Raw genomic sequence first — 22,346 nt, 5'->3', positions numbered from 1 at the left:
TTTGTTTTTTTTTACGCTACATATGTTTTTTTGCTTTCTTCAGAGTGCTTTCAGGGCTGATTTTTGAGATTATGTATTACGGATATTGAATTATTATTATTATTCATTTATTTTTTTCATATTGGATATTTATGCATATTTTGCCTCAGTTACTCTTGTGATTATTTTGAGCTGCTCAATAGATGGTCTGCAACACGTTTGGGATCCTGTGGGACCCTATAAAATAGTTGGGGGTGCAGGCTTTATTCAGTCTGTTGCAGGGGGGCACAAAATATACCGCGGGTCTGGCTAAGGGTGCATTCTCACCACATTTTTGCAATACAGTCCCCATATCAGGTTTTTGATGAAAAACTGATTCCTCAAAACCTGACTTAGGCTGGGTTCACACCACGTTTTGTTAAATACGGTTCCCGTATACGGTTTGGAGGAGGGGGCGGGGCTTAATCGCGGCACCCGCACTCAGCCGTATTCGAGAACCGTATTTAATGCAAGTCTATTAGCCGACCAGAGTGAACCGCAGCCTCCGGTCGGCTTCGTTTTCGGCCGTATGCGGTTTCCCGACCGCAGGCAAAAACGTGGTCGACCTCGTTTTTGCCTGCGGTCGGGAAACCGCATACGGCCGAAAACGAAGCCGACCGGAGGCTGCGGTTCACTCCGGTCGGCTCATAGACTTGCATTAAATAAGGTTCCCGAATATGGCTGAGTGCGGGCGCCGCGATTAAGCCCCGCCCCCCTCCTCCAAACCGTATACGGGAACCGTATTTAAGAAAACGTGGTGTGAACCCAGCCTAAACTGTATCAAGACGTGTGTACAAATTTTAACCCGTATACGGTTTAAAAAACAGATGTCTGGTTGCATCTGTTTTTTAAGAAAAAAACGTATACATTTTTAACTTTTCACTCCATTATGGATAAAGTTTCACTACGGTAGGCTACGGTTTTGGGTACGGGATAAAAACTGACAAAACCGTACAGGATGCTAAACTGACCCAACCTGATGCATCTTTTGGCATACGGTTTTCAATGGAGAGTCAATGCATACGGTTTTCAATACGGTTCCGTACGGTTTTCACATAGAAAACGTATAGGGGAACTGTTTTGCAAAAACGTGGTGTGAATGCAGCCTAATCCCGTGCACATAAATTACGTGTGAGCATACCCTAAATATGGTGAACATTTCCTGCAGCTAGTACATTGAAGCTACATCTCTTGTCAGAGGTCCAGAATCCTATGTATGTGTTATGAACACCTTGTGGAAATATTTAGCTCATTTTATCCAAGGTGTAAAACAGAGCAATCTGTCCTGTCATCCTAGATCATCTGCAGTCAGTGTTTTGTGTTGTTTGTGAAGGAATAAACCCGCCGCAGGGACCATGGCGGTGTGTTCTCCTCCTCATTACGGTTATGGCAGCTGTTTCCTGAAGCTCACATCACTTATGTCTGCGAGTTTAGTTTCACTTCATGAAGCCTTTGAAGTTTTAGATCAACATAAGAGGTAAAAAAAACAACAATTGTTATTACACATTAAAGCAGTGTACAGCTGTTGCAAAACTACAACTCCCATTATGTACTGACTGCCAAAAATTGATTTTGGTGCGAAATACAAAAACCCTGTGTGAACAGTGCAGGAGTGGGGAGGAGGAAAGGAATCTTATCAGTGGTACATCACCTTAAAGGGGAATTCCAGTGAAAAACATTTTTTTTTCACATCAACTGGCTCCAGAAAGTTAAACAGATTTGTAATTTAAACTTCTTAATCCAAGGATAATGAAGAAAAAACGGCACTCACCCGTCTTCTCTCTAGAATTCTTTCTTTATTGCAAAATACTCACAATTAAAATCATGGATGGGGGAGAGGGATCGACAATTGGGGGTACACAAACAGGCGACAGATTCTGTTTCACTCGGCTGGCGAGCTTCCTCTGGCCATGCAAGTCTGGAGACTGAACTGGCTCTTATACAGGTGAGAGGTGGACCTGAAATTGATCCGGACCGCCCACCTGCGCTGACGTGATTGGTGTGAACACAATGGTTCACACCATTGGCTATATATCGTCATTTTGGTATACACATCAGAAGAGCACAGAACAAACATATAAATACAACGTATAAACTAGGTATTTAAAAAACATGGTGCATAATCCACTTTCTCATTTTGTCCCAACGGGCCCGCTGCGGCAGTATGTATGATCCAGTAAGTTTCACGTTGCAATAAATACTTATCTATATTTCTACCGGGCTTAGGTCTAACTCTCTCTATACCTGAAAATTTTAAGTGATCTGTCTGACCCCTGTGGGATTCCACTACATGGGAGATCAGGCGCGGGGCTCCTTTTTAAAGTGCGGAACGAGTACATGTGTTCTCTTATTCGCACACTCAATTGCCTGATCGTTTTCCCTATGTAGAAGAACCCACAGGGGCAGAAGATCACGTATACAACATACTTCGTCCCGCACGTAATGATATCTGTGACAGTATGCGTAACCGCACCCAGCCGCATCTTTTTTAATTCAGCGTTGAACCTACAGAAATTACAGGACTTACATGAATAATTCCCTTTCGGGGTGGATTTTTCAAGCCAGGTCATTTTAATGGGGTCTCCATCTTTCTTTTTAAGTGTCTCCTAGCGTCCTGTTTTTTCTATAGGAAATGAGGGGTTTGCTCATAGCGTCTTCTTTTAATTCGGGGTCACTTTCTAGTAAAAAACAATTTTTTCTGATAGCTCTCTCTATCATTGGGTTATTAGGGGAATTCTGAAATGTGAAAGTGAAACGTTCATTTTCTCCTGACAAGCCTTTTTTCTTTTTGTTTGTTAGTAATGTATCTCTCTCTGTTCTACTCGCTTTTTCTCTTCCTTCTGTAATCAATTGTATCGGATACTTTCTTCCTGCCAGCCTCTTTTGATGTTCATCTGCCTGTCTTTCAAATGTGGTATCTGATACATTATTTCTTCTAAGGCGGATAAACTGGCCAAAAGGGATACCCTTCTTCACAGAATGGGGGTGGGAACTCCCATAGTGAAGAAGGGTGTTCCTGGCCATCTCTTTTCTATAACCTTCGCTAATAATTCTATTCTGCTCTACGTTAAGTCTCACATCTAAGAACTCAATTGAGGATCCGCCGAATTGGGAGGTAAATGACAAATTCATTTTATTTACATTGTTCAGATAAGTGACAGTCACTAAATTGATTTTCAGTGCCTGCCCAAGCTATTAGAACATCGTCAACGTATCTTGCATAGAACTTAAGCTGACTAATGAAGGGATTGTTAGATGAGTATATGTATTGGCTCTCGACCTCTGCTAAGAACAGATTAGCATAGGTACAGGACACTGGGGTCCCCATTGGGGTCCCGGTGTCCTGCCTATACCACTGTTCTCCAAACTTGAATGTGCTATTTTTCAGCACAAATTCGAGTGCTTCGGTGACAAAAGTCGAGTGCGCGAATAAGAGAACACATGTACTCGTTTCGCACTTTAAAAGGAGCCCTGCGCCTGATCTCCCATGTAGTGGAATCCCACAGGGGTCAGACAGATCACTTAAAATTTTCAGGTATAGAGAGAGTTAGACCTAAGCCCGGTAGAAATATAGATAAGTATTTATTGCAACGTGAAACTTACTGGATCATACATACTGCCGCAGCGGGCCCGTTGGGACTAAATGAGAAAGTGGATTATGCACCATGTTTTTAAATACCTAGTTTATAAGTTGTATTTATATGTTCGTTCTGTGCTCTTCTGATGTGTATACCAAAATGGCGATATAAAGCCAATGGTGTGAACCATTGTGTTCACACCAATGACGTCAGCGCAGGTGGGCGGTCCGGATCAATTTCAGGTCCACCTCTCACCTGTATAAGAGCCAGTTCAGTCTCCAGACTTGCATGGCCAGAGGAAGCTCGCCAGCCGAGTGAAACAGAATCTGTCGCCTGTTTGTGTACCCCCCCCCCCCCCCCCCTTGTCGATCCCTCTCCCCCCATCCACGATTTTAATTGTGAGTATTTTGCAATAAATAAAGAATTCTAGAGAGAAGACGGGTGAGTGCCGGTTTTTCTTCATTATCCTTGGATTAAGAAGTTTGAATTATTTGCTGAATCTTTTAAACCAGAGCACAACCCCACACCTCTACACAGTTCTCATTAAAGGGGTACTCCGCCCCTGGCATCTTATCCCCTATCCAAAGGATAGGGGATAAGATGTTAGATCGCCGCGGTCCCGCTGCTGGGGACCCCGTGGATCGCCACTGCGGCACCCCGCCATCATTACTGCACAGAGCAAGTTCGCTCTGTGCGTAATGACGGGCGATACAGGGGCCAGAGCGCGTGACGTCATGGCTCCGCCCCTCATGACATCACGGCCCGTCCCCTTAATGCAAGTCTATAACTGTCCGGAGTAGGAGCAAATCCCCATAGCAAACCTCTTCTACTCTTGGCACCACAGCACTGTCTTCACTTGTCTGACTGCTTCTTCTGGATGAGATAGAACTTCAGGCGGTCAATGACTGTATGTAATGCCATACATTTTGATGGAAAGTCAAAACATATGGGGGCACTCTGGATGGCCTAGTTATAGGGAAGATAGTAGGGCTTCCTGTCTAAAAGTTCTGATCAGGAGAGTGACTGTAAATGTACAGGGATAACTTCGGTGCTGGACAAAATGGAGTTATCAGGACCACGAGAATAAAACCAGGTCTGTTTATTGTGCAAAGATGCAACGCGTTTTCGCTGCGCATGCACAGCGAAACGCGTTGCATCTTTGTACAATAAACAGACCTGGTTTTATTTTTGTGGTCCTGATAACTCCATTTTGTCCAGCACCGAAGTTATCCCTGTACATTTACAGTCACTCTCCTGGTCATATCTACTCCAGGAAGGCTGCGGACGACGTATTGTTTCCATGCGCTCTCCATTGTTGTGTGTGTGTGTGTGTGTAAGTTGACACAACCTGCTTTGGTAAGCGGCTGCTGGTTCCCCTCCACCCACTTTGCCATCTCGAGGTCCTGCACACTGCTTTCCTTTTGTCTAAAAGTTTTTATACCCGTGCACCATTCTGCTGGACAGTTTCATATGATAAAATTATCTTTTTATTTTTATTATTTTTTTCTGAACGTAATTTAAATCTGGGCTTATTATATGATCAGATGGGAAGACTAAACATTATGAAATTGATTTCATCCTGGGCTTTCTGAGGATTAATATTGAAGAATTGACTTAGTCCTTTAATCCTAACTCTAGAGCAGTAATGTAATCTTACAACAGAATTCTGTAATGAAAGGTCAGACGACTGCTGGAACCTGAAATCCACATGAGGTGTTTATGTGCCATCTAGGCATTGTGCGCTGGAAGTAATTCGATAATACGGTCACCTACAGAGGCCAGGTCATCCATGCCCCCTTTAAAGGGGTATTCCAGGAAAAAAACTTTATTTTTTTTTATATCAACTGGCTACAGAAATTTAAACAGATTTGTAAACTACTTCTATTAAAAAATCTTAATCCCTCCAATAATTATCAGCTGCTGAAATTTCTTTGTCTGTTTTTTCCCCGGTAGTTCTTTTTCTGTAGCCTAAAAAATTAGTGTTGTTTTAGACCTTTCCCAGCTTGTTGTGCAGCCTGAGACAATAAATCACAAGTCAGGTGCTGAAAGGGGACTTGGCTGCCTTGTCTGTGTGTGTGAAGCCAGCCTCATGCTGATGTTACCAGCATGCATTCATACACAGATCCACAGCTTGTGTGTCAGGCAAGTCACGTGATCAAAGGGAACGTGGCTGTGCTGCTATACGTGGGGCGACTGATGTATAGGAAGGAAAAGAGTCACTTTGAAACAAAGGATTCTGGGTATTGTAGTCTGAAGGAGGCCACAGAAACCGGATGTAGCCAGTTCCCAAAAACAAGCCAGCATGTCATGGGGATACAGGACACTGCCATTTCCCACCAACACAAGCACAGATCATTAGTAAGCATGTCCATTACTGCATGAAACTAAATTACTAAAGTCACCTTTGTTGGATAATCCTTTTAAAGGGGTACTCCGGCACTAAACATCTTATCCCCTATCAAATGCAAGATCCCCGCGATCACTCCTGTAGCACCCCTGTTTGTCAGCGGCACAGAGTGAGGATTGCTCTGTGGCTGATGACGGGCGGTGCAGGGGACCGAGTATTGTGAGGTCACGACTCTGCCCTCGTGTGAGGGCCGTCATGCTCCCTCCCATAGGCTTGCATTGAGGGGGCGGGTGTGATGTCACGAGGGGGCGAAGCCTTGACGTCACGATACTCCGTCCCCTGCACCGCCCGGCATCAGCCACAGAGCGATCCTTGCTCTGTGCAGCTGAAAAATGGGGGTGCTGCTGGAGAGATTGCGGGGGTCCCCAGTGATCTAACATCTTATCCCCTATCCTTTTGATACCCCTTTAAAGCGTACCCGTCAGATCCAACACTTTATTTTTTTTTTATATATATCACTCAGTACCTAATCCTGAACATGTACATCTAATTCTTATGTGTCCTAGCACCTTAATTTATTGTATTTTTTTTGCACTTTTAATTTAGCTCACTAGTCTGAATTCCTCTCAAAGGGAGGGGGTGTGGCCTCACTGCAGGTCTCCACCCCCTCCCTCAGTATGCAGTCTGCTCACATCTCCACTAGCATTAGCAAAACTACAGTTCCCAGTTCGTCCTCACTGACAGTAACGGGACACAAGCTGACAGTGGGAGGATTTTTCCTCCAGGTGTAAGCCCTGTGCTCACAGCTGTCAGTCAAGGAAGTGTGTCCATGACATAGGTGATGACGCATGGACACAGCAGGACTAGTATGTGTCCAAGCAGGCAGGGGGGGCAGTTGTTTGGCTACTTTTTCAGTATGGTTTTGCATGCTTTACAACATATCAAGTTTTTGTATCTGACAGTTCCCATTTAAGCACCTAAGACAGCCTTGGCTGTCAGGACATGATGGGAGCTGTAATTTTGTAACAACTGAAGAGCCTCTGGTTGGTAAACTATGCTCTAAAACAATAGGTGGAGTTCAGCCTTCTGTAGGTGACTCCCAGCGCAGTACAGCAATCATGAGTTGGTTATTTGGCGCAATGTGTTGTGATTATAGGACGTGTTATCTGCAGATTCTATAGATCGGCAGCTACATTAAACAAGCTGAATATCGCTTTATCTATTGTATCTATCATGTAGCAGGTGTAATTGAATGCCGGCCTGATGTTAATCCTTGTTTGTTTTTTCCCTACATTTAGAGGACAATTTTCTATATATAGAATTACAATATAATCCAGACACATTTTGAACAGAAGGAGTTAAGCACATAGAAGCCCCAAATCTGACTTTCGAGAACAATAACCTTCCATGGCTGATTGTAATGCATTGTTCTTGTAATAAATGTCTTGCTCGGAGCTACTTTGGAGTATGATTAAGATTCAGCCGAGCTGTGGAAATTGAAGTACATTGTTTTCTTTTCTCTGCCTTTTCTCCCCCCTCCCAAAGTAGCACAAATTGTTTTATCTGGGAGATGTTCATTCATAATCCAAAGGGCAGATAGAAGAGATGTTGCAGCCTTAGGAGACATGTAATTATTTTCTGCTCACGGGCCCTTAAAGCGTCACAACAGAAGAAATCTCACTTCCAAGGCTTGTGGATTGTTTTCTGCAAACAGATTTGATTTATGTGATTCAACAATCCATAGTCAGAGATGGGAGGATGAAAGTTAGTGCCGTCAGTCATCCCTGACCTATTACAAGGAGATTTTTATTTATTTTTGCATAGGCAAAATCCATTTAGAAGTTCTGAACACAAGACATAGTTTTATTGCACTTTGATTGTTGTAAATTATCGAATTCATGAAGATGTAAATTCATAACAATTTAATTAAATTTTTTTTCATACATATATACAGAAAAAATTATTGAATTGATATTGATTTTTGATATTGAATTGATATTGATTTTTTAGGGCCGATGGCGATACCAATAAGCTGCGGACTTTCCGGCCGATAACTTATACCGATATTCCAGTATAAGTTATCGGCTATTTCACGACTCTTCCCCCCCCCCCCCCCAGCCCTACAGAAGCTGCTGCAGATTAATGATTTAAAGTGGGCACTTTAAATCAATGAACTGCAGCGGCTTTTTCGGGGCCAGATACTGCCGCCCGCTTCTCTCCGCCTGCCGGTCCTGAGTTTAACCACTGCCGCTGCCCCATTGTCTCCCCCATCCCCGGTTTTATAATTACCTGTTCCCCGGGTCTGCGCTACCACCGCCGCTGCCCCCCCCCCTGCCCAGAGACCGCCGCTGCTTCTCTCCCCCTGCCCGTCCTGAGTTTAACCACTGCCGCTACCCCATTCCCGGTTTTATAATTACCTGTTGCCGGGGTCCGCGCTTCTTCTGGCTCCCGTCCAGAGCTGTCACTGTGCGCATTGACGGTGACGTCGCGTTGAGGACGTCACTCGTCATTGCAGAGAGCAGCACACAGCGTAACGCAGAAGTAGCGCGGACCGCGTGCCCCGGGAACAGGTAATAATAAAACCGGGTATGGGGGAGGCAATGGGGTGGCGGCTGTGCGGGGCAGTGGGGGGCGGTAGGGAGCGGTGCGGGGTTCGGGGCATTATCGGCAAGGTAATTGGCGATACCTATAATGCCCAAAATCGTGATTATCGGTCGATAATATCGGCCAAACCGATAATCTGTCGATCCCTAGTAAAAATGGCACACAATTTCAGCTGAAAATGGTTTTTAAGGTCAATTTTGTGCTACAGAAAATGCTATTTTGCAATGTGAAACCAGCAGTTTTTGCAAAAACAAACAAACAAATGTCCTATACATTTCTTCAGCCATAACAGGCCAAGAGGAGACCTCGTACTTAAAGGGGTACTCCGGTGGAATTTTTTATTTTATTTAAATCAACTGGTGCCAAAAAGTTAAACAGATTAGTAAATTACTTCTATTAAAAAATATTAATACTCCCAGTACTGATTAGCTGCTGTATACTACAGAGGAAATTATTTTCTTTTGGATTTCTTTTCTGTCTGTCCACAGTGCTCTCTGCTGCCACCTGAACTGTCCTGAGCAGCATATGTTTGTTATGGGGATTTTCTCCTGCTCTGGACAGTTCCTGACATGGACAGTGGTGTCAGCAGAGAGCACTGTGGACAGACAGAAAAGAATAACTACTGGAAGGATTAAGATTTTTTTAATAGAAGTAATTTACAAATCTGTTTTATCACACCCCCTCCCGTAGACGTGCATTGAGGGGCGGAGCGTGACGTCACATGCCGCCGGCCCAGTGGTCGCCTGTAATCAGTCCTGGAGCGAACACGCTCCGGGGACTGATTACAAATGGGGTGCCGCGTGCATGATCCCGGGGGTCCCCAGCGGCGGGACTCCCGCGATCAGGTATCTTATCCCCTATCCTTTGGATAGGGGAAAAGATGTGTGAGCACCGGAGAACCCCTTTAAATATTGGTGGTCTTAACCTGTTAAGGACCAAGGGCGTACCTGTATGTCCTGGATAGCTGGTCGGGCCCGGCCTTAGAGGCCGGGACCCGTGGCTAATAGCGAGTGGCACTGATTGCGGTGCCGCGCACTATTAACACTTTAGACGCGGCGTTCAAAGTTGATCGCCACGTCTAAAGTGAAAGTAAACTAATGCCGGTTAGCTCAGGGGGTTGTTCGGGACCGCCGCGGTGAAATCGCGGCGTCCCGAACATCTGTAGGACACGAGGAGAGTCCCCTTACCTATGAGAAACCATTGATCAATGTAAAAGATCAGTGTGTGCAGTATTATAGGTCCCTATGGGAGCTATAACATTGCAAAAAAAAAGTGAATAAAGATCATTTAACACCTCCCCTAATAAAAATTTGAATCACCCCCCTTTTCCCATTTAAAAAAAAAAAAATGTGCAAATAAAAATAAACATATTTGGTATCGCCACGTGCGGAAATGTCGGAACTATAAAAATATATCGTTAATTAAACTGCACGTTTAATGGCGTATGTGCAAAAAAATTCCAAAGTCCAAAATAGAGTATTTTTGGTCACTTTTTATATCATGGAAAAATTAATAAAAAGCAATAAAGTCCGATCAATACAAAAATGGTAGCGCTAAAAACTTCAGATCACAGTGCAAAAAATTAGCCCTCATATGCGAAGAAATAGATGACAATTTTAAACGTATACATTTTCCTGCATGTAGTTAGGATTTTTTCCAGAAGTATGAAAAAATCAAACCTATATAAGTAGGGTATCATTTTAATTGTATGGGCCTACCGAATAAAGATAAGGTGTAATTTTTACCGAAAAATGTACTGCATAGAAATTGAAGCCTTCAAAAGTTACAAAATTGTGTTTTTTCTTCAGTTTTGTCGCACAATGATTTTTTTTTCCCCGTATCGTCGTAGATTTTTGGGTAAAATGACTGATATCCATGCAAAGTAGAATTGGTGGCGCAAAAAATAAGCCATCATAATGATTTTTAGGTGCAAAAATAAGAGTTATGATTTTTTAAGGGTAAGGAGGAAAAAATGAAAATGCAAACACTGAAAAACCACTGGTCCTTAAGGGGTTAAGATAGGGGACTCGTACATGATCAATGGGTTTCCAGCTCCTAGCACCATACCTTTTTTTTTTTTTTATTTTTTTTTTATTTTTTTATATATTTTTTTTTTTTTAAGCTGGCCATGCAACTCCGCACCATTCAAGTGCATGAGCCTGGGCTGCAATACCAAGCACAATTCTGTATATTTGGTCATTGTGTGCTCTCTATTGCATTTATTTAATGATTGGTTGACAATAGAAAAAATAGAAAGTATGGAAATAGGTGAGAGATTAATCTAATATAATGTTACACCTGTCTGAGAGTGAAGGGATAGATCATCCCACTATAATAATAATCCTCTATTTATTACAATAAATTAATGGAACTGAAAAAATAATTTATATACAAAGATCATTTTGAATACTGTTTTTAAACCTTTGGATTGTATATACCTTTTTCACACCTAATTTTATTAGTGGCCCAACAAAAATAGAAATAAAGGAAAAAGAGGGGAATAAAAAGAAATATGGATGACGATGAGATTAACAACTGAATTGGTCCTATATGAGTACTAATGATGAAATGATGGAAAAATGAAAAGCGCATAAAAACAAAATATAATCATTCAAATATTTACCAGATAAGAAGAAATTTCACACTGGGATCAGTGGAAGATATAAATATGAACGCATATTTATAGCAATTTACAATATAATATAGGACCATTCTGGGGTATAGATCTAGGCCTTAGATATAAACCAATTATTTAAAATAATTTTTCCTATTAATAACTTGACTCCTATAAGTCTGGGCGAATAGGAATAACATCCTTTGAAATGATGAATACATATAATTTAATAATAGATCTAATGTAATAACTTACTGGTGAATAGGAGATCCGGGTCATGTGACCAATATGGCCTAGTGAGGATATGGACGTGAGATGGTCACGTGATGGTGGGATCACGTGACTTAGGTAAACAACACACGTCATGGACCCCGGGACTGATCACATGATAAAATACACAAAGAAGTTACGGGCGGATGCGCAAGCCAGCACGTCATTTGATCGCGCGGATGCGAAGAACCTGGGAGATTGACAGGATATTACATGCAGCCTTACAAACGTAATAACACAGGTAGGAATACTACTGGTTGCCAACATAACTGACAGTCTCTTGTAACCATTCAGGTGCTTATCCTGGATCGGAAGTGATGTAAATGTTTTTCTAAAGTGATGTGATAGGCGGCACTAATTTGAAAAGGTTATGCCCACCCACAAACAGAGGATATAAAAATCAGGATCACAGACAGGGACGCACCTTGACCCTTGATAAAGCCGGTTAGGGCCGGCAAAACGTCGGGGGGTGTCTTAGTGTAATTTTTAAAAAGCAGCATTTGGAGCAGTACAATTATCAAATAATGCTGGATGTGAATGGTCAATTCCAAAATATCAAATACTGTAGATACCCGGTTGGGAACTCATTTCGGGCAATTATATGAATATAAGGGGAATGAAAATAAATAACCCCAGACTGACCAAATGACTGTGATTTAAATTCACATTATCGTTTAGTTATCTCACTAATTTTGGACACAATTTTAAAATAACGGAATAAAAGTTATATTTTAATTAATAGGGTTCCCAAGTTTGGGAAATTAGTCCCAGGAGGGCGTCGGCCTGAATGGGAAGTTGAGAAATATGTTTAATAACCGGGGGAATACCCTATGGTTAATTTGGATTTATACACTATTGCAGTCCTATCGTAGTACCAGGCACAAGAGGTACAATATTGATGGAGCTCTCTTTTTTAAAGAGTCTGTAGCACTCTATATGGAAATTTTGTGGACCGTTCAAACATTAAAGGAAAACGCCATTAAAAAAAACTGTTTTAAATAACATTCTCGCTGACTGCAGCCGACAGTAGGTGGAGCTCTTGAGCTTTCTGCATTCGCAGTAGATTTAGACATTGAACTAAACTAAATCCCCCCCCAGTAGCAGCTGCAGACAGTCAGTCTTATTTAATTCTATGGCTATGTGAAGGGAAACCAGGGGGTTTTAACTAGCAGAGAGAATTTTTAGACCTAAAAATTATATCCTATGAAATGGTGGACATTCATGCTGAAAAAAAGATTTATAAATAACATTGTACCATTTGGCAACAAATGTCCATACTTTGTTGGTCAACATAGCGATCTTTTCCTTAATAATCTGTGAAATGCTCAGATCTTGCAAAATTTATGTTCTATATGCAGTGTCTGACAATGACATTCTCTGCAGTGACACAGGAACAGTGTTCCACATTTGCTGTTAATGTTCCTCTGTCTGACCGTATCATCTCTGTAAAGTACTGAAGACCCCTGGCTGACAAAATGTTCTGAATTGCCTAATGCATGTGTATCTTCCTATCTCTTTTATATGTGTCACGCTGAATGTAGTACAAAAGTGCATACGTTCTGTGGAGACTTCATAGTCCAGAGTAATGGGAGTTATAGTACTTAAATCCCTTTTTTGTCTGTCGCTAATGCCATATATGACAGTGTGCTGCTGGCTTAATCCTGAAGTTTTGAAATGGGCCATAATAACCCCTTATGAAACCTTTCATGACTTTTTCTTATTCTTTTAATAGGCTCATTACATATACTTATAGGACGGCATGCACAGAAAGCCATTCTTAACAGCATAGTCAGTGATATACTCTTGGCTACAGTGACCTTATCCTAGTTGTCTTTATTCTCTTCCTTTTACAGCAGTCTAATCTTTATATAGTATATCTAAAGTACCTTTTACACAAAGCAATTATCGACTGAATTGGCCATTTATGGCCTGTGTAAAAGGCTGAGCTCTCATCGTATTTGTCAGCTGATTACTAGCATTCTGTGGCCCTAAATATCATCATTTGTCGGCAACATCGTTCCGTGTAATCAGGATGTGCTGATCGAGCGGGGGGGGGGGGGGGGGGGAGGGGGCAACCACTGGGACCCTGCAAGGTCTCCTGGATGGGAACCTGGCTCTCCTCGGGAACAGGGCGTGTTGACCCTCGCATAAAGCAGCGGCTGAAACAACCCCTCCATGCATAACCATGGGAGACCTCATTCGGCTATCCTCGGCTCTCCCAAAGAGATACATGGAGGGGGGGTGTCATCGCCACTTTGTGTTGGGGGTCCACACGCCCCATTCCCGCTGAGAGCAGGGGTCCAGTCCAGGAGATCACAGGGGTTCCTAGCAGTTGGATCCCCACGATCTAAAACTTACTGCCCTATCATTTGGATAGGAAATACATTCTTCTGCATAATAGTGCTCCTCTAAGTGGGCCTTGTCCATTCAGCATAGGAGGAGAACTCTTTGCATACAAATATTAAAGATAATCTGTCAGCTGTGTTTGCTGCCAAGACCTGCAGACATTGTTAGATAGCTGTTAGGGTATTGCCAAAGGTGGCTGCCAAACCTAAAAACACAACTATCCACTTCTCATCCAAGTGTCAAGGAGACGGGGCTGTGCTGTTCAAGTGCCACAGACTAGCAAATCTCTTCACTCCCCCATTCTTTCCAGATCCTCCCTCCTTAACTGCCGTACAGGGCTCTAGGAGAGGCTGGGAGCAGGAGTAAGCTAGGAGGCATGCAAGGCTGTGGCACTTAAGCAACTTGGCCCCACCTCCTTGGCCGAGAAATAAATAAAACATTGGCAACCAGAGCTGACATATTTCAGTTAACAAACGTGATTTATTTTCTGCAAAAACATCTTATTACCAAAGTAGTGTTTTATTTATACCTAGAATCCAGAGCTTCCCTTTGGGTGCATTGGGCATGCTTGTCAGTGTTACATAAAGAGTATTAACTTAGGCTTGGCTTGGCACAACGTCCTACAGATGGCATGCCTTAGGTTACTCTAGTTCATCTAATTTTAAAGGACTAAAATTAGCATTAATTGGCCAATAGCAAAAATAAAATTGAAACAAAGTGGTTTCCATTGTCATGTATCGCCTTATTGTGATTGCATTCATTTTTCAGATGAATGAACACTATATAGCTTTCTGGCAGTAAAGCTGCTAGGCTGGTTCCAGTGTTCAGTGTTCTCTCTCTTAAACATAACACTACCCGGATTAATGTACAAATCTTTCAGGATGATATTTATAATGTGGCTTTTCAGGTAGATTAGTATGTATTTTGGTGACATTGACAGGAAAGCTAAAATTTTACACAAATTTCTGTTTGTTTTTTTAAAGGAAATGTGTCTTCAGAATTTGATCTATTGTGTAACTCAGGTTGTCATTTTGAAACCTTTTTTGTTTAAGAATTTATTTTTTTTTTTACTATCTACATTATGCATCCTGAAATGTTGTATATTTTTTTCTGGCTACTAAACCTAATAATAAAATGACACTTTCTGTTCTGTAGAGAACTTTTCATCACTCTTCTCCTTATCACAGGCTGGATTACGGGGAAAGATGACATCAGTATATAAATAAGATAGGATTGGGTCAATCACAGTACATTATGGGCACAATGCCCTCTAAACAGGTCACAGAGCTTGACTAGAAAACTCCCTCATAGACGTCATTGAGACCCCCTTAAGTCTATTGTTTCCTATTTACATTTTATTTAGAAATAATGAGGTAGATTTATAATATCTGTGAAGAGGAAGAGTGGTGCAGTTACCCATAGCAACCAACAAGATTGCTTTTTTCTAAGCGATCTGATTGTTTACTATGGACAACTGTACCACTCTTTCTCCACAAAGGTTTTGTTAAATCTCCATAAATATCTCTAAATGCTCTGAACAGTTTTTACCTTGGTTTGACTTTTGGACACACTATATAAAATATAATTTGTTATATCTGCAGCTCTGGATCCCATAGACATCATGTCAGTGTTAATAGTGGTGATGTCTGATAGGGATAGGAATGGGGGTACGTACCCTATTGCAACCAACAGATTTCCATTCCTTTTTTTTTTTTTTTTTTTTTTTTTGCAAATTAAGTATGTATTGTTTCAGATTTCCATTCTTATTATTCATATGCACTATGGAAAAGTAGAGCTTAAAGGGGTACTCCGCTGCTCAGCGTTTGGAACAAACATCACAAGCTCCCGACGCCAGCTCCAGTATTCGGAGCAGTTTGTTCCAAACGCTGAGCAGCAGAGTACCCCTTTAAATGTTATTGTTTACAAAGGGCATCCACAGCTTTTTGAGATATCGTAAATGTATTAAAAAAGTTATTCTTAACCCTTTCCTATACTAGTTTGTTCGTTTACTTTAATGAGTAGCTATTAGAGATGAGCAAACTTACAGTAAATTCGATTTGTCACGAACTTCTCGGCTTGGCAGTTGATGACTTATCCTGCATAAAATAGTTCAGCTTTCAGGTGCTCCCGTGGGCTGGAAAAGGTGGATACAGTCCTAGGAGACTCTTTCCTAGGAATGTATCCACCTTTTCCAGCCCACCGGAGCACCTGAAAGCTGAACTAATTTATGCAGGATGAGTCATCAACTGCCGAGCCGAGAAGTTCGTGACGAATCGATTTTACTGTAAGTTCGCTAATCTCTAGTAGCTATCACTAACTTTAATTTCCCTGATCCCCCTCCCCATCTGTCCCTGACACTAACTACATCTATCCACGTATTTATTTTTATCGAAAACCCCATAAAATTCCTTTTTTAGATTAGCTTCGGTAGCTCAGAGTTGAGCTCTCTGGGGAGGGCAGGAAGTGGGCGGTCCCGGCAGGCGCGACGTAATCTGAAGCCTGACCGGGGCTCGCTTCTGCCAGTCACCTCTCTCTCCTGCAGCTCACGCCCTGCAATGAATGAGGAGAGGGAGATGCAGGGGGGGGGCGGGGATATTTAAATTTTGCGCACCGCGTGTGCATGAGCGCTGTGCTCGCTCTCTGCCTGTATAGGAAACGGGCAGAGAGCGAGCACAGCGCTCGTGTGCGCGGCGCGCAAAATTCAAATATCCCCGCCCCCCCTGCATCTCCCTCTCCTCATTCACGTGAACGCGCATTCCGGACTACGGCCAGCGTTGGTCCGAACGTGATCAACGTATGGGGGGGGGGGGGGAAGTAATCCTGAGCCATATAGGGTGACACCTAGTGGCCAGGTTTTCAAATGTAAAAAAAACATGTATAACATGATTTTTTTTTAAATAAAATATATTACAAACATTTTTTCTTTTTACATAATTTATTTAATATATATATATATATTTTTTTTTTTATGAGAGTACCCGTTTAAAAGGGGCATTTAATACAGCTATATATAGATAGGTAGATAGATAAATATTAGTGAGACAGGTGGTGTACGTGTGGGGGGTGTGTGTGTGTGTGGGGGGGAGTCGCTATATTTCCCCAAGGTACCTGTGATATCTCATCCAAGGAAAGTTAAGTAATGGTTAAGTCTCTAGCAGACCATAACTGCTAGGGACTTTTGGTAAGTCCTATGTTCAGATTTTATGGAATGAAAAACAGTATTGGTAGGGGGTCCAGATACGGAGCCATTAACTATTCCGGGGCCGCGGACCCGATCGTAGTCAGCTAGTGACTACAATCTGGTCATTTTCTTAGCATGACCATGATTTTCCGTCCGAGTCAAAAATCAGATCCCCTGAGAAAATGACCAGATCGCGTCCGCAGCCCAAGAGTAGTTAATGGCTTCATATCTGTCCATACCTATCCATGGACCGATACGATTTCAGGCGATTTGAGCTTCCAAAATCGTATCTGTGAATAGGAAGGTCAAATCGTGATGTGAACCCAGCCTAACTCTTTGATGTCTGTGGTCTATGAACAAAGCCATTAAAGGGGAATATCTATTATCAGAGGGGATTCCCTGCATCAATCAGGTAACCTACCCTAGAAAGGACCACAGGGCTGTCTGATCAGAGAGCATGCTCCTAGAGCACAGTAAACGTAGCTCTAGCAGAGCCCAGTGTCCCGGTGAAATTGCACATAATGTAATAGCATACAGTCTGTAAGAAGTTGAAGTCTAAGAAAAATTAAGCAATTAAAAAAAAAAATACACATTGGGTATCAGCGTGCCTCTAATACACTCAAAAATTAGTTAAATAGGGTACCATATTTAATGTGAAGAGTAAATGCTGTAAAGAATCAACAAAAAAATGCAAAATAACTCAAACACAAAGAGGCCAAAATGAAAAATGAATTGAGGGGTTAACAGATGGCATAAAAATGTATGGCCTACAGATAGCACATATTCATTGGGCAGTTCCCATAAAGTGCATGAAGTAGGGAACACCGATAACAATCTGTGTAGAACATGCTGATAGATGATAGGCAACCTGCTATAAATAAATAAATAAAAATGATAATATTGTATGTTCATTCATGAGTCTTTCTCATTTCAGCTTTGCTCCATGGTGCCCGGCTTGCCAGCAGATAAAGCCCGAGTGGGAGAATTTTGCAAAACGAAGTCCTCGCCTTGATGTCAATGTAGCCAAGGTGGACGTGACTGAAGAACCAGGTACTGTGCACAATGAAATCTTTATCTGTACTTGTTGTCTATGTTGGTAAGTGTTTTTGCTTGTCCTATTTTTGCATGCACACTATTTACCTTTACACCGACACATAGTTATGTAGCAGCAGGCCAGGGGCTGTTATGCCAAGGCAGGGGTGATAGATATTTCAGTGATAGATTGAAGCCCAGTGATGTTGTCCCCATACTACAGACATGGCCGTAAATGTTGGCACCCCTGAAATTTTTCAAGAAAATGAAGTATTTCTCACAGAAAAGGATTGCAGTAACACGTGTTTTGCTATACACACGTTTATTCCCTTTGTGTGTATTGGAACTAAACCAAAAAAGGGAGAAAAAAGGCAAATTGGACATAATGTCACACCAAACTCCAAAAATGGGCTGGACAAAATTATTGGCACCCTTAACTTAATATTTGGTTGCACACCCTTTGGAAAAAATAACTGAAATCAATCTCTTCCTATAACCATCAATAAGCTTCTTACACCTCTCAGCCGGAATGTTGGACCACTCTTCCTTTGCAAACTGCTCCAGGTCTCTCTTATTGGAAGGCGCCTTTTCCCAACAGCAATTTTAAGATCTCTCCACAGGTGTTCAATGGGATTTAGATCTGGACTCATTGCTGCCACTTCAGAACTCTCCAGCGCTTTGTTGCCATCCATTTCTTGGTGCTTTTTAACACATGTTTGGGATCATTGTCCTGCTGGAAGACCCAAGATCTTGGACACAAACCCAGCTTTCTGACACTGGGCTGTACAGTGCGACCCCAAATCCATTGATAATCCTCAGATTTCATGATGCTTTGCACACATTCAAGGCACCCAGTGTCAGAGGCAGCAAAACAACCCCAAAACATCATTGAACCTCCACCATATTTCACTGTAGGTACTGTGTTCTTTTCTTTGTAGGCCTCATTCCATTTTCGGTAAACAGTAGAATGATGTGCTTTACCAAAAAGCTCTATCTTGGTCTCATCTGTCCACAAGATGTTTTCCCAGAAGGATTTTGGATTACTCAAGTTCATCTTGCTTTTTTATGTCTCTGTGTCAGCCATGGGTTGTAAACTTCTTGATAATGTTGCGCACTGTAGACAAAGGCAAATCTAGATCTCTGGAGATTGTTGATATTTTTAGAGATGAGCGAACTTACAGTAAATTCGATTCGTCACGAACTTCTCGGCTCGGCAGTTGATGACTTATCCTGCTTAAATTAGTTCAGCCTTCAGGTGGTCCGGTGGGCTGGAAAAGGTGGATACATTCCTAGGAAAGAGTCTCCTAGGACTGTATCCACCTTTTCCAGCACACCGGAGCACCTGAAAGCTGAACTAATTTATGCAGGAAAAGTCATCAACTGCCGAGCCGAGAAGTTCGTGACGAATCGAATTTACTGTATGTTCGCTCATCTCTAGATATTTTTCCACAATTTTGGTTCTCAAGTCCTAAGACAGTTCTCTTCTCTTTTCTGTTGTCCAAGCTTAGTGTGGCACACACAGACACACAATGCAAATACTAAGTGGACTTCTCTCCTTTTTATCTGCTTTCAGGTGTCATTTTTATATTGCCCACACCTGCTACTTGCCCCAAGTGAGTTTAAAGGAGCTTCACATGCTTTAAATCATCTTATTTTTCCACAATTTTGAAAGGGTGCCAATAATTTTGTCCAGCCCATTTTTGGAGTTTGGTGTGACATGTGGCATGCTGGGAGTTTGAGACTGCTGCTCTTTATCCATGCAGGAACTGTCGCCAGTCACTGGCTTTAGTGGTGTATGGCATGTAACCTAACGCCCTCAGAGAGAATCTATATCTTTTTCAGCTAATATGTAAGTAAATGTTGGGTCAGAAATTGTGCAATCTGAAAATTGGATAAAACAGGATGCATAAAAAAAAAATTATATGGTCGACATTCCCTGAGCCATTGCATATTTTTCTGTGTTTATGTGCCATAACCTAGGACTTGCAGTTTCCATGGCAGCAATATAAAGGATACAGTGATTAGTGATTTTATCCGAAAAACTATTTACATGATGGCACATTTCAATAACATACGGACTAGCTTAACATTTAGAAATTGATTCTCCCTCCCTCATTAGGTGCTTTATAAGAAATTATCAAGCGTGGTTAAAAGGAACCTGGCATTGGAAAAAACATTATAAAACCAGCAGGAGCACATAATTCCTCTTATAATACTGCACCCCACTGTATTCTCAACTCTTCAGTCACAGAGGGAATGCAGAGCGAACTCCCTGCTGTGGCCGGGTATCTCTGTGGGTCCTCTTGTAGCGGCGGATTTCTACAACGGGAAACAAGCGGTCACACAGAGCTACACAGCCGCAGCTGGGAGCTCGTTCTGCAGTCCCTCTGTGACTCTGTTAGACACCCACTGGCTTGTCAGTCACATATCAGTAGGCATGATTACAGCTGTGAGAGTGTGACAAGCATTATCACACAGTGCCGGACAGTTTAAAAGTTAATTCTCTAAACTTTGCAGGAACGGGTTGAGCCTTTCCTGAAATGGTCGGGCACAGTATTTTAAGAGATATTATGTGTTCCTGTTGGTTAAAAAAAAGTTTTTTTTTTCTATCAGTCAACACAGAGAGGAAAAGTCCGGCACTGCACAGTGTGTATTGCGTCCTGTAGGCTAGAGAAACTGAGGCTAAAAGAGTGGACTCCAACCGGGGGTGCTACTCTAGTAGATGTAGTATACAACAGTTGCACGTCAAAGAGAATGGTAAAGAATGCACTCACCCGGGAAAAGACTTGCTTGAAGAAATTTATTCTAAAAAGCAGTACATGTACAGCGGGTAGGATCAGGGAGCACCTCGCGGCCGCGAGGTGCTCCCTGATCCTACCCGCTGTACATGTACTGCTTTTTAGAATAAATTTCTTCAAGCAAGTCTTTTTTCCCAGGTGAGTGCATTCTTTACCATTCTCTGACGTGCAACTTTTTCTCAATTATGGTTTCCCTTTAAATAGGTTGTCCCATGTAAAACCCTTTTATGAGCTTATGGACTTCCTGAGATCTTTCTGGTTCCCCCTGTATGAGCCACAGCATGGAAACTCCACAAAGGGGTAGAGCCACATCTTGAGGAAGCCACAGGCAGACAATACTACATTGGCATGTGGTGGCCAATGGCATGGGGATCGGATAATCTGTAATGGCGGCCGGAGGTCCCCTCACCTGCCTCCAGCCGTCTCCTCAGGTCTTCTGCTCTGGTCTGAGATCGAGCTATGCATAGCACTGAACAATATTGGCAATCAACTGATTGCTATTGATAGTCACCTATGGGGACATAAAAAATGTAAAAATAAAGTTGAAAAATGTAAAAATAAAAAGTAAAAAAAAGTGAAAAATCCCCTCACCCAATAAAAATGAAAATTGTCCCTTTTTCCCATTTTACTCCCTAAAAGCGTAATTTTTTTTTTTATAAACATATTTGGTATCGCTGCGTGCGTAAATGTCCAAACTGTCAAAATATTATGTTAATGAGCCCGTATGGTGAACGCTGTAAACATAAAAATAAAAGTCCAAAAATGCTGCTACTTTTGTCACATTTTATTCCCCAAAATAATTAATAAAAAGTGATCCAAAAGTTTTATATATGCAAATGTGGTATCAATAAAACGTATAGATGACGGCGCAAAAAAGGAACCCTCACACCACCCCATATACTGAAAAATTTTAAAGTTATAGGTGGTCAAAATAGGGCGATTTTATATTGCTGATTTTGTACAAAAAGTTTGAGATTTTTTTAAGGGGTACAAAATTAGAAAAGTATCTAGACATGGGTATCATTTTAATCGCGTTGACCCACAGAATAAAGAACACATGTTATTTTTCCTGTAAAATGTACAGTGTGAAAACGAAATCCTCCAAAATGTGCAAAATTGTGGGTTTAATTTAAATTTCCTCCCTAAAAAATTATTCTTTTGGTTCGATGTAAATTTTTTGGTAAAATTAGGTTTCATTACAAAGTACAATTGGTCACGCAAAAAAAAAAAAAAAGCCCTTATATGGGTCTGAAGATGGAAATATAAAGGAGTTATGGATTTTAGGAGGAGAGGAGGAAAAAAACGAAAATGCTAAAATAAAATTGGCCTGTTCCTTAAGGTGAAAATGGGCTTGGTCCTTAAGGGGTTAAAAACATAATTTGTATTCTGGTCTCCTATGACATCTTGCTAGCTGTACATGGAGGGAAGTGTGGGGGGGTCCAAGGACGGGCAGATGCTTCACCAAGGCAGTCAGTGAGGATTCTGCTTGTTCATGGCTGAACTTGCTCAAGGATTCTCTGAAATGTACTGCTGTACAAAGTATCAATTGTCCAGGTGG

The 22,346-nt window shown here is 41.8% G+C and overlaps 1 protein-coding gene across 2 annotated transcripts in view; it reads left to right on the top strand.

Moving 5' to 3' along the window:
• Nucleotides 1-22,346, top strand: part of TMX4 (thioredoxin related transmembrane protein 4) — an 82,312-nt gene that overhangs the window by 11,759 nt on the left and 48,207 nt on the right. For both annotated transcript variants that reach the window (XM_056567838.1, XM_056567837.1), the window contains exon 2: nucleotides 17,893-18,008. In XM_056567838.1, coding sequence (XP_056423813.1) covers nucleotides 17,893-18,008 — 116 coding nt within the window. The remainder of the gene's footprint in view (nucleotides 1-17,892; nucleotides 18,009-22,346) is intronic.

Source organism: Hyla sarda, chromosome 3, assembly GCF_029499605.1.
Source record: "Hyla sarda isolate aHylSar1 chromosome 3, aHylSar1.hap1, whole genome shotgun sequence".
Classification (NCBI taxonomy): domain Eukaryota; kingdom Metazoa; phylum Chordata; class Amphibia; order Anura; family Hylidae; genus Hyla; species Hyla sarda.
This window is presented reverse-complemented; position numbering and strand designations above follow the sequence as displayed.